The 14100-nt window shown below is 26.5% G+C and overlaps 1 protein-coding gene across 1 annotated transcript; it reads left to right on the top strand.

The window, feature by feature from the left end:
* Positions 1–11329: 11329 nt before the first annotated feature.
* Positions 11330–13777, top strand: Phum_PHUM562010 (uncharacterized protein; the record flags this gene model as incomplete). Its single annotated transcript, XM_002431908.1, has 4 exons — positions 11330–11456; positions 12709–13316; positions 13559–13600; positions 13673–13777. 4 exons carry the CDS (start codon positions 11330–11332, stop codon positions 13775–13777), a joined length of 882 nt encoding a protein of 293 aa, XP_002431953.1.
* Between the last annotated feature and the right edge of the window lie 323 nt (positions 13778–14100).

Below are 14100 nucleotides of genomic sequence, written 5' to 3'. Positions count from 1 at the left end.
AGTCAGAGATCGTATTTTAGTAAGGAAGATATTAATACCGAAGTCCCGTGGGAATTTTCACACACTCTCACACGTTTTAGTAACAAAAAGAGAGACGTCGTCCCCATCTTCTCGCCATCGTTGTTTGTTTTTGTTAATTTAAATAATTAATAACAAAGTAAAAATAAAATTTATTAACTATTGGTCTATTACGCCTTTCTATTATACGAAAAGGTCCTTTTTATTTAAGGTTCGGATTATTAAAAAGGAAATTTAATACCAAAAAGGAAAAAAAAAAAGGTGACGTAATTATAAAACGAATAAGAAAAACCGGGGGGAAGGAAAACCATTATGATTCGAATGAAAAAAAAAAAAAGAAGCAAAAACTAAAACCTCAGGTACAACCTGAATTATAATGATGATGATGATGATGATGATATTGTGGTAATTTAATATATTTTAAATACAAATCGTAACCCAATATTACTAAAATAAAAATAATAATAATAATTTGAAAAATGTCTTTTAATAAAAAAAAAAAAAAAATTTTCATGCTAAAATGATCATGGATTTTTTTTTCTGTCTTAAATAATACAAATTTATTTGTTTCTCATATTTTATAAATTGTCTTCTGCTATCGAAAAATATTATTATTATTATTATTTATAGATTTTTAAAAATTAAATTTAAAAAAAACTGTTTTAAATATTTAAAAATTCTATATTATGGATTTATTGAACGGATTTAATGCGGAATAAAAAGTTATCGAGAGAAAGAGAGAGAGAAAGAGAGAGAGAAAGGGAGAGGGTGAGAGAGAGAGAGAGAGGGAGAGAGAGATCATTTTATGACAGTTTATATTTGGGTCATAATAATTTTCCGGATAAACAAAATGTTTCCAGTAGCAAAAAAAATATCATGCGATCGAAAGATGAAAAAGATGAAAAAATTATTTAAAAAAAGGATGAAGGAAAACAAAAGTTTAAATTAAATGGTTTTTATAACAAACAAACAAACAACAAACAAAAAAAGGTTTTCTTCGCTTTTTTATTCCCTTGTTTTTAATGTTTAAAAAAAAAAAAAAAACAATGAACATTCTTTTTTTTTTTTTTGTGTCCAGAGGACAGTCAATACGACGTAACCTTAATTAACGGTGAAAAGGCTGGAAATTGTTTTAATTAAAAAAAAAAAAAAAATTATATAATTGGTATGACAAAAGAACGAAAGAGTTAAAATGAGAGAGAGAGAAAGAGTGAGTTTGAGAGAGAGAGAGGTTTTTGTGGGCGTTAGAGGAAAATTGGAAAAAAAAAAAAGGTTTTAGGGCTTACCACCGGTTTTTTTCCAAATGATAAAAGGGTGTAGAAAAATAGGGAGAGACAAAAAAAAAATTTTTTTCGAGGGGAAAAGCGGAGGGGGGAAGGGGGAAAGGTTTGAGGATTGAGAATTAAAGAGCATTGAGGCAATTTGCATGTGGGTTTTTTTTTTTTTTTTTGAATTTTTTAAAGGGAGAAAATTAATTTTTTTTTTTTTTTTTGCTGTTAGAATTTATCATGTATCGTTCGATGTATGAGTTGATTGACACGGCCATTTTGACTGATGGATGGACCCCCGAGTGAATATGACACGGTATACATTCATTTTTCAATTTTTCCTTTTTTTTTTTTTTATTAATACTAAAACTTTTTCGTGCTTTCACATCTCTCTGTCTCTCTCTCTCTCTCTCTTTCCATAAACTATTTTTATTAACCGTTCCTCTTCGATCCGATTCGATTATTACAAAATTCATCCTTTTCCCATATAAAAAAAAAAAAAACTTCCGCCATTTTTCTTTTAATTAGTACGAGATGATACTAATTAAATTTAATTAATAATAATTAAATTCGAAATATATTTTATTATTATTATTATATCCCACTCGTCATTAGTAACTATAATTTTCACGCTATAAAAAATATTTTTAATACACACACGCCCCTCCCATCTCCTTCCCTCCCCTCTTCCCCCATATACATTTAAAACCGTAGACAAACATTAAAAATTTTTTTTTTTTTGTTTTAAATTTAAATTTAAATTTAAAAAAAAAAAACTTAATTAAGTCAAAACTGTCAACAAAAAAAAAAATTTATTGTTTTTTTTATAACTCATTTGACGACATTTCACGTCACTTTGATGACGTAATTATTTTTTTTTTTTTTGACGTTTTAAATGTTTTAAAAAAAATTTTTTTTCTTTCGCGTTTTTATTAAAAAAAATAAAAAATAAATAAAAACGAAACTTAATTAGATGTTAATTATAATAAATAAATAAATAAATAATAATAATAATAATACGTCATCAATGATCGATGTTTAAGAGAGGTTTAATGGGGGGAGGGGGTGATTTTCGGAAAATCACGAATGTTAAGGAAAGATGAGAATTTTTTTTTTTTCACTTTTCCAAGGGTGACGCGTCACTCCACTCTTTCTTCCACATTTTTTTTTCGTTTCCCCGAAAATTTGAGGGGAGAAGGAGAGGAAAAGGAGGGGAAGGGAAAAGGTTTTTTCTTTCCAAGAGTATATAAAATTGTTCTTAGTGTGTTTAAGATGAAATCTGGTTCGTTTCCAATTAGTTTATCCCGTTAAGATTTTAATGAATCCGTAATTTATTCGATGATTTATTTTATGAAAAAGGCTCAGCCTCAACCGTGTAACAACTTTCTGTAACCGAAAATTTTATTTTATTTTTTTTTCTTTTGTGTGGGGGGTGGGTGGGAGAGGAAAAACCTTCTTCACCTTTTATCTTTTAGTCTTTGTTAAAATTAAAACCATTTCCTTTTCTTGTTTCATCAGTGAAGAAAATAAAAGAGAGAGAGAGAGAGGGAGAAAACTATTTTACGTAGAAGGAAAATTGTTAAAGGCAAAAATAGTAAAAGTCTAAGGCGTGTTAAAGTTTACTACTAGGAAAGTATATTTTAATTTCTTTCCCTTTATTTCATCCTTCTTCTTCCTTTTTTTTTTTTTTAATGAGGAAGAAAGAGAAAGAGAGAGAGAAGGAAATGATAGAAATAAAAGTTTTCATTTTAAACAAAATAGGAAACGTTTGTTACATTTAAGTTCTTCTTCTTCTTCTTTAAATTTCTTTATTCCCCATCATTTAATCTTAATTCTTTAAAATTATCAATGCTTTTGCTGCTGCTGTTGCTGCTGTTGCGCCACCGTTTCTCTTAATTCTACTACTTTTTAAAGGGAAAAATTTTATACAAAAATTTAAAAAAAATTTTTCCCAACTTTACTCTCATTTAAAGTTGAAGAGAAAGTTTTAAATTTTGTTTGTATTTTTTTTTCTCTTTCTCTCTTTTTCCCCCTTTTACTTCCCCCCTCTCTCTCTCTTTCTCTCTCTCTCTCTCTTTCTCTTTCTCTTTCTCTCTCTTTCTCTTTCTCTCTCTCTCATTCTCTCTTTCTTTCGTATAAAATTTCGGCAGTAATTTTTATAAATTATAGAAAAAAAAAATTAATTTTAAACGAATAAAAATAAACCGAAATAATTTTTTTCAAATTTTCAAATATTTTTAAATAAAAAAAAAAAAAAGAATTTTATGATTGATTGACTGACTGATTGATTGATTGATTGATTTGTGTCGAATTTATTTCGTCTTTTTTTTTTTTAATAAACCGCCCATTTATCAATCGATTGATAATAAGAAAACTAATTTGTCCAAATTACCGACAAACAAAAATACAAATTTCAAAAATTTTTTTTTTCTTTCGATACGTTTTTCCACCCCCCCCCCCATTCCGTACCGCCGACGAATGTTTATTTTCTTTTTGGGGGGAGGGGAGGAGAGAGATTTATTCAACATTATCATCGTAAAATAAAAATAATATAGAGAGATAAAGAAAAATAAGGAGCAGTAGTAGTGATAGTTGCAGTTGTAGTTGTTGTTGTTTATAATAATAATAATAATAACTACAATTTGTAATTTATTGCGTAAGGTGGTAGGTTTAATACAGGTACGAATACATTTAACATATTAATACCTCATATTATCATCATTATTATTTTCTTCCCCGTATTTTTTTTTTTTTTTTTAAACATAAAAAGAATTAATTATAATTTGCATTTAAAATTTTAACATGAAATTATCTTAGCGGTTTTATTTCTTTTTTCTTTCCCCCCCCCCTTTCTCCCTTTTTTTTTTAATGGCAATTTATAAAAATAATAATAATAATAATAATTTTTTTTTTCTTAACAATTATGATCAATAAAAAATAATCGTTTAAAATCAATAAAAAAAAAAAAAAAGGAGGAAAAAATACCTGAACCAAACCTGATGTGGATATTTTATACGTGATTATTTTTTTCCTTACGTTAACGTTTAATAAAATTTTTTTTATTTTAAACTCGATCTTTTTTCTTCTTCTTCTTGTTTCTTCTTTTTTTTACTTTTTTAAATTATAGTAAATAAGATGGAATAATAAATTTCGGTATATTTTTAATGGCGGAAAGAGAAAAGAAAAAAAATTTTTTTTTGTTTTTAAATTTCTCAGGTGTAAACTAACAGGTGGGTGCCTTTTTTTTTTTTTTAAACATGTAGAGAATTTTAAAATTGATTCGTATATATATATATATCTATGTCCGTCCGGTTTCTTATTGTTTAAAATAATACATTCATTCTTTACCTTTCGACCTAGCCCCCCCTCTCCAATTACTACCCCTTCCCGCCCCCTTCACTTCTTTCTTCTTCGAGAAATAAAAAAAACACGACGAAAAACGTTTAACCCTTTTAGATCTTTTGTTTTTTAAATACGCACCGTAGATTCGTTTAATAAATCGAGTTATCGAAATATATCGAACTAAAATTTCGATATATTTAAAAAAAAATCGTTTGCAAAAATTTTCGAGAATATCGAATAAGAAGAAATTTTTTTTTTTTTTGTACTTCATAACGCACTGAAAACAATTTTAGGAATCTTTTTAAACGAAGGGAGCCTGTAATTAAATTTTTTTTTTCTCTCTCAAAACGAAACCCTTCAAACAACTTTGTTGACCATCGAATATATATATATCGAATAATTAATTATTATATTATTAAATAGGTATCAAAAATTTTTTAAAAAAAACTGGTCCTTAATAATATACCTAAAAAAAAAAAAATATATTTATTATGCGAGTAAGAAAAAAACATTCGTCGTGGCATTTAAATAATTTTTTTCCTTTTTGTCTTCTGCTTTTTTAAAAAAGCAGACGACACAAAAAATTAATTTTTTTCTTTTTTTTTAAACGTTATAAAATCATTTTTAAAAAAAAAATTAATTAAGAAGCGTTAATTATCGTTTATATAAAAAAAAAAAAAAAATTTTTTTAACGCGCGTGTTTTAATAATAATAATAATAATAAAAACAAACCGGAAATATTATTTTCTCCAGAAATTAAACTTTCTTCCAGTAAAATAAAACATAATAATAATTATAACAAAACTCTATAAATATATATATATATATAAATATAATTTAATTAAAAATTATATATATTAAAAAAAAAAAGATTTTTTAACGACTTGAAAATGGTTTTTTTTTTTTTTTTTTTTATAAACAACACTTAACAACAAAATTTAAAAAAAAAAAAAATTTATCCGGTTAACAACAACAACAACATAAACAACAAAAAATTTTTTTTTCATTTATAGCGCTATTTACTAGATAATTTAAAAGGTTTTTATGTTTTTAAGTTTTTTTTTTTTTTTTTTTCGTGAAAAAAAAAAAAAATTAATAATACAAATATATATTATTATAAAAGGAGCGGCGGGTTGGTTTATTTACTACAATATTCAAGTCACGGCAATGAATTTTTTTTTTAAATATTATCATTATTATTATCATTATATATTTCATCCAATTAAACCATTAATGATAATGATAATATTAATAATAATAATAATAATAATAATAATAATAATAATAATAATAATAATAATAAAGAAGCAGACAAAAGGCTGAAATACAGAAATTTGGAAATTGAAATAACCAGGATGTGGGGAACAAAAACAGAAACGATTCCGGTCATCGTGGGAGCATTGGGAGCCATGCCACATTCAATAAAAGGAAATTTAAAGAAGATTATGAAGAACCTAAAAGAAGAAACCATCCAGGAAATCGCACTATGTGGGACGGCCCACATTCTTCGGAAAATATTATAAATAGCACCACCGAAATTCGAATATTTGTCCCCAAGGAATCGGGTAGAAACCTGGGATAAATACTTAAAAACCCCGACAAATAAGAGCCTTGTCGTGTTTAATAGTGGACATAATAATAATAATAATAATAATAATAATAATAATAATAATAAAAATAACTTGAAATCGTAAAAAAAAAAAACTCATGAGATCTCGTCTCCTATCTCTCTCTCTCGTGTTTGTGCGCTTTTTTTTTTATATATAAAATCCACATTCATATTATTATTATTATTATTATTATTATTATTATTATTATTATTATTATTATTATTATTATTATTATTATTATTATTATTACATCGAACGTCTTCTGCTACCACTCCTCAAAAAAAAAAAAAAAATTAATGCCGCTAATTATTTATTTATTTTATATCGAAAAAAAAAATTTTTTTTAAATACCTTTTTCCTCCTTCATCACCCACTCCCCCGTCCCTCAGGTTCCCCCGTTCTACTCCCACGACGTTTTTTTTTAGTCTTGTGGATTTTTGTGCGTGTGCAAACGAACGTTTAGGGTAAAAAAAAAATAATAATAAAATTTTTTCCTTTTTCCGTTAATTTAATATTTAACGATGCCGCGGCATTAAAGTCGTTATTATTATTATTATTATTATTAGTCTTTAAATAAATTTTAAAATTATTTAAACTTTATTTATTTAATTACAACTATAAAATAAATTAAAGATAGAAGTGGTTCAAGTTATTAAATTCATTTACGAGTCGTCAGGTGATTTTTTTCCGGTCGAATTAAATCAGGAAAAAAGAAAAATGGACGACGGACGGGAGGAGACAAATTTTCCCCGGGAACGATGACGTGAAAAAGGGTGCGAAATAATGATAATGATAAAAAAAAAATGATTCCTTACCTCATCCGGATTACAGGTATATGATTGAACAACACTCGAACCGTTCGGATTAATTAATGAATTATTATTATCGTTAATTAAAAGAGGAGTCATTTGATCCCAACAATCGTCTCCGATGTCCATTTTTTCCTTCTTCTTTTTCTTCCTTTGAGATCCTTCCTTTTAAAAAAACATTTGTAAAAATAATAATAATAATAATATCACTTTTTTTTTCACAATAACGCGCGTTTTATTTTTTTTTTTTTACCGCATTACAAAACATTTAAAAAACGTTCGTTTTAAACTTATATATATATATAATTCACGTAAGAGACCCGTGCATGCGTGAGTGCGTGCGTGCGTAAATGCGTTATGGGGATATTAAAAAAAAAAATATCCCAAAAAAATCACTCCGCGAAATTTTTTTCCCGCGTTTTTTTTTTTTTTTTCGAAAAGTTTATTTTTTTTTTTTATTAATAATAAACACAACCGACGATTAATTCCATCGCGAAAAACTTAAACTTTAAACTCCCGTTTATTTAAAAACAAAAAAGCAGAAGACAAATTTTATTTTAAAAAAAAATGATGATATATATCCGCGTATGTATAAATGTATGGGAAGAATAATAATAAAATAACCGAGAGAGAGAAAGAGAGAGAGAGAAAAAGAGCCAACACGCGGCGGTGTTGTTGTTGTTGCTCCTACGTCACTAGCCGGTGTGGGTCTGTTGCACTTCCTTCCGCCGCACTCAACCGCACACCCGGTTTTTCTCGTGTGGGCCGAGCTTAACATCGCATCAGCGCTATCATTCGTATCATTTATCTATCTATCTATCTATATGCTTTATATTTGGTTAAACCCTTCTTTCTAAAATGTTTTTCGCTTGTGAAATTTAATTATTATTATTATTATTACTACTACTTTTCTTCTTCTTCTTTTCCCTCCAAATGCCAAATTTTTTTTTTGTTCGTCGTTTACAAACGATTTAACCAATGAGCGAAAAGATTTTTTTTTTCTTTCTTTGTCTAATAACAAAAAAAATAATAACGATAATTTAAATTCTTTTTTTTTTTTTTTTTCGTTTGGAAAACGGATTTTTTTTTTTACCGTTATGTATTATTTTATACGGGGAGAGGGGCAAGGGGAGGAGGGGAACCTCGCTTCTTTTTTTTTTATGGAGGTATGGAAAAAATTAACGAAAATTTAAAAAAACTGTTTTTTTTTAAAAAACCATATCCGGTGTTGTCCCGTATTGATCTTTCACCGGTGTCCGGATATCTTCATAGACGACACCAACCAACCAACCAACCACCCCTAACAAATAACCCCCATTTAATTAACTTCCTTTCACATAAACTCTTATTTGCACGTGGTCACTTAAATGTCATAATTGTAACCAAAAAAAAAAAAAAAACAAATTTAAAATTCAAATTTTTTGTTGTTTTTGTTGTTGTCAATTTCACCTGGTCGATCGATATCCATCCAATAATTTCTTTTTCTTAACCCTTTTTTCCCATTTCCCCCTCCCTTCTTCCTTCCCCCCCAACCAACAAAACCCTTCTTTTTTTTATTTATACCGGAAATTTCGGATAAATTATGTATGTAATGTGGTAAATAATATTAAATTTTTCCCGATGCGGATGATCGGTAAAAAAACATCATCATTATCATTATTATTATATTAATTATGAATGATGATGAATTTATTAATGACACGGAATTATCATCATGGCGATTCGATATCATCATGTCTCCCGAAAAAATTTTTTAAAATTGAAAACCTTTTAAACAATGCCAATAAGTTTAATAATAATGAATTAAATAATTTATAGCGAGAGGGTTTTTCATAGGGAAAAATCTATTAGCAAAAAAAAAAATTTTAATTTTTTCTTTTATTTCTCTTCTCTCTCACTCTCTCTCTCTCACTTTATTGCTTTCCAAACACGTACACACACACACACTCTCTCTCTCTCTTACAACTCCCAAAAATTATTATTGGTAGTATATTTGTTTTGTTAAATTAAAATATTCAATTTATAGCTTTTTCCTTTTGTATTTCCCCATTCTTTTCATCTCTATTAAAAAGCTTAAATATAAAATAAAACATGGAAGAAAGAGAGATAGAAAAACAACAACAACAACGTTATGTTATGTTATGTTGTTTTGTTCATTATGTTTATTATTATGAAAAACTCAAAAGTAATGAATCAATCATGTTTTTTTTTTTTTATATTTAATCCTGTCGTGTCGCTTATTACTGTCATCACCTCCCTCATCCAACCAACAGAAAAACCGTTAAAATCGTTCATAAAATATTTTCCCAACATTATTATTATTATTATTATTATTTGATTTTTATTGAATTTATCCATTGAATTATTGATCAAGGATCGATTTTAAACGGCGAAACCAAATTTTTTTTTTACCCTTTCCTACCATTTAAAAAATTCGTATGTCGAAAAGGAAAAAATTGATAGAAATTTCTAGAAAAACGTTTTTCCTCGTCGTCGTTTTCGTTCGAATAATGACTAAATAATTTTTTTTTTTTTGTACAGGTGTGAAAAATTCTTAATCACATTAAAAATTAATTGACGTAACGTGTTTATCATTATTGTTATCAATTTTAACTTTGTCGTCTTTTCTGTTTTTTCTAGAATAAAGTGTTAAATTGACAAAAATTATTATTATTATTATTATTTTACTTATAAAAAATTTATGTAACACATCAAAAGGTTTAACGTTTGACTCTGTTGTTCCATTAACTATTTTACATTAACGGTTTTTTTATCTATCTATCTATCTACCTACCTGAATTATATATATATATATAAATGTTTTAAGAAGGGAAAAATTTGTTTTTTTTTTTTTGCAAATAATAATAATAATAATACGATAAATTTTATTTAATTAAGTGTGGAAATAAAATAAAAAAAATAAAAAATTTTCCTCTCTTGTTTAAAAAAAAAAAGAGAAGAGAATGAATATATATAAATTATATAAAATAAATGTCACATAACAGTCAAGTCATCTGTGCATTATTATTCTACGCCATATTTTTTTTTTTTTTAGTTTAGTTTAGTTTAGTTTTTTTTTACATAAATGTCAAATTTGATGCGACCAAAAAAAAAAAAAAAAAAAGTGAAATTTTTCATTAGTTTATATTATTATTATTATGTTTTCTATTTTGGTAAAAAAAAAAAAAAAAAAAAAAAAAAAAAACATTTTCACAAAAAGGACATTTTTTTTTTTACAATGGCGAAAGGGATTCGTTTCCGTGTTAAAATTTTCTCTTTTTTCCTTATTTATAATTTTTTTCCTTATTTATAATAAAAACGTTTTACTTTTTTAAAAAAATGTGGGGGAAGAGGAAAGGGGAAAGGGAGGGGGTAGGGAAAAATTGTAGCAAATTAGGTTTTAGAATTTAAATGTTTTATAAAATAATAATTTTTTGAAAAAAATTTTAATTTTTTAATGTTAACTAATAACTAATTACTAATAAGTCTAGCAGGGAAGACATTTAAAACTTGCAAATAATAACCGAATAACATAATTCAATAATTAGTTTGAAAATGTTAGTTATTTCCGAGAGTGTGTATATGGAAAGAGCCTTAGGGGTTATAAAGGAAAAAAAGGCTTGAGGATTTACTTGTACAAGTTTCATTTTCTAAAACGTATTAAAATATGTTTTTTGAAAAATTTTATTATTCCTCCGGGGCTTTTTCTAAAATTTTCAAATGTGTTCATGTGTTGAAATTTTTTTTTTTTTTTTTTTAAAACAAAATGAAAAAACAAACTCCTATATTCCCTAAAAATGAAAATAAAAAAATTAAATTAAAAAAAGTTATAATTTTTTATTCGTGTGTGATATTTTTTAATAAAACTTTTCGAAAAAAAAAAAAATTTTAATAACGGTCAACTCATTCGAACTAAAACAAAAAAAGTCATAGAGATATAAATAACAAAAATGTACGTAAGTATATTTATTATTATTTAATTTTTCATATTTTTTTTTTTTTTATACGTTATTGTTCTTTGTCCTGTTTTTTTTTTTTTTTTTTTTTTTGCATTAAAAGAAAAAAGAATGTTGGTTTTTTTTTTTTTTTTTTTGCAAATAAAAAATATTCTTATCAAATTACAAACAATTATTATTAAATCTAAAAATGTCATGATTGTTTAAAAAAGTATGTCATCGTTTGGAATGGCCGCGCCGCCTTTTTTCATGATTCAACCAGTTATGTTGGCAACAACGTAAACGTAGGCAAAGGTTGATTTGACTTTTTTTGTATGTAACAAGAAATGTCAAGTTCTGCCGAATTATCTTTTGATGCTGTTAAAGATTTTATTATATTAAACGGTGGTAAAGTTAGAAATCACGATTTAGTTAAACATTTTAAAAAATTTTTAACTAAACCTCAAAACAGAGGTATGATTTTGTTTTATAATTATGTGTTTAATATTTGATACATTTTTTTTTTTTTTTACAATAACTTCATTTGATGTACAGTTTTTGAAAAATTTATCATAAATTATCATTTGTTCGGGTTTGTTATTATTTTTTTTATTTCAGCCCACACGATATCTCAATTTGGGAAAAAGTAATTTTAAATTTTGTAATATAACACTTCAATTTGTAATTTTTTTTTTTTCATTTGACAAGTTGTAAAAAAAGTTTATCTTTACCGTATAAAAGTACTTTTTATTTATTGGGTTATTGGTTTATTCAGTTTTAATTAAACAGTTCATTATTAAACATACAGTTATTTGTGAGTAAATATTTACTTTCTTTTTTTTTAATGCAAAAGAAAAAAAAAAAAAATTCACTTAACCTAACCTTGTTAATTACTTGTCTTTTTAATTCAACTTAACCTTGGTTAATTTTTTCATTTGTAATTTGGTGCTATTGTTTTCTGCTTATAAATTTTATCATTACTTAAGTATTAAGTTTATCACTTTAAATGGTGAGTTCTTTTATCTAACATAAAATAATTTTTCATTGTGAAAATCACTGAAATCGATGGATGAGACACATTCGAGTTAATGCCCTAAATGTAATACATACAATAATCTTTTCAAATAAATAATTATTAACATTACTATATCTTAATTAGCTGCATATACTTATGGACTTTAATTACTTTATTTCTTTGTGCAAAATAATAAAGAATATTTTGGGCTGATGTAATCGATAATGAAAAAAATACCTGAAGAATAAGCTCATAATACTTTTAATTGCAATTTTTAGCTTTTGTTTATGAAAATTTAGTAGTTATTTGTTTATTTTAGCTTAATAAGCTATAAGAATTCATTAAGTACACAAATTTTATTTACTCGATTCATGCTTTTACACACACACACATACTTGCAAATGCACTGTAAATTTTTATTATTAATTCATTATGATACTTTCATTCGAAGCTTTTTTTTTTTATTATGGGAACTTAATTAATAAATAAGAGTAATTAATTAAGTTGATGCAATAATGTAATATTGTTAAGGATGTATATATAATTTTCTTAACTCATGATCTTTTTATTTTTGTATAAAATATTATAATGTTGCACTGTTAATTATCAATCTATTGTTAGACAGCACATTTTAATAAAATCAAATAAATAATAATAATGATTTTTTTTTTGAATAATTAATTTTAATTTTTACTTTAATAAAATTTACAGATGACGCTAGAAATTACTTTAAGGAAATAGTTAACGAGGTAGCCGTGATAAGAACGGAAGGAGATGAAAAATATTTAATACTTAAACGTAGATTTAGACCTCCCGGCCTTGAAGAATGTTTTAGTTCTTCTCCTTCGTCATTATCACTCTCGTCAAATTCAAAAATGCCTTCGGAATCCAATACCGGAAATAATAATTTATCCGTTCGTCAACCCCCACCGTACAGAGCACCTCCTCCTCCCGTGACTCCAACCAAATCACCACAATCTTCCTCTCCTTTGACTCCAGTATCTCCAACCTCTATTTTTCCTACATCGGCCATTTCGCCATCGTCGCCTGACAAAACTAATGTCGAAGATCCTCCATCCGTTCCCGTGAGGAAAAAAAGTTTAACGGAAAAAATAAAAAAAGAACATCACTCGGACATGTCCAAATCATCATCTGGAGATTCTTCAACCGGAGACGTGGAATTAGAATGCGAAAGAAAAATATCAGTCAAAGAAAGAATGCAAAAATTTAATAGGATGGCATCGGAAAGTGATTTGCCTAAAATCCCATCGACAACAACAACGACAACGACGAATAACGTTAAAAAAAAATTAGATAAGGTAAGAGATTATCAAAATTATTTTTTTTTTTTTTTACACATCACTCAAATAATAAGAGAAACTTAAAAAAAAAAAAGAGGAAAAGAAATTTACGCCGTGTCAGGAGCGACACACGTTGTTATGAATTGAAATCAACGTTCGTTAATAACCGGGTACCATTAACAGCCACTTTACTTTTTGGTACCTAATTTTTCTTTTAAAAAAAAAAAAAAAACAAACCACGTTTTTATGCTGTTTGACAGAAAGATGTTATGTCGACCAGACGAGACGGAGACCACCAGGAGGTAGTCTCAATTACAATCGTTTAATTTTTAAGATCTTTTAAGTTCTTTAACAAAATATCAATGGAATGTTAGGAGATAGGGAACGGTGACTTGGCAGTCTTATATATGCTAACACTAGTTGTGACCAGTAAATGTTTGTTTTCTCCCGCTGGGAACACAATTGGTTTATCCATTTAAAAGAACAATGTTCAACATCAAATATTACACTTTTAACTCTTAATCCAATTTAAAAAAAAAAAAAATAAATAAATATGATGAGAAAAAAGAAAGAAAAGGAAAATGATCAAATTCAAACGACATTTTTTTTCTCTCTCTCTCTCTCTCTCCTTATTAATTTTTGTGCTCGGATACTCGTTTTTATTTTGGTTCCCTCAAGAAAAGAAGAAAAAACGAACGGACGAGGAGAGAGGGGCGCGAATCAAAAGGATTATAATTCGTAAATTTAAAGTAAGTTTTTTTTTGTCGAACGTTTCGCAAAAAAATTTGGCTCTCGTGTTATT

The sequence above is a fragment of the Pediculus humanus genome, genomic scaffold (genome assembly GCF_000006295.1).
Source record: "Pediculus humanus corporis 1103172108298 genomic scaffold, whole genome shotgun sequence".
NCBI classification, from domain to species: domain Eukaryota; kingdom Metazoa; phylum Arthropoda; class Insecta; order Psocodea; family Pediculidae; genus Pediculus; species Pediculus humanus.
The sequence above is the reverse complement of the archived record's forward strand: the minus strand, read 5'-3'. Positions and strand labels throughout refer to the sequence as shown.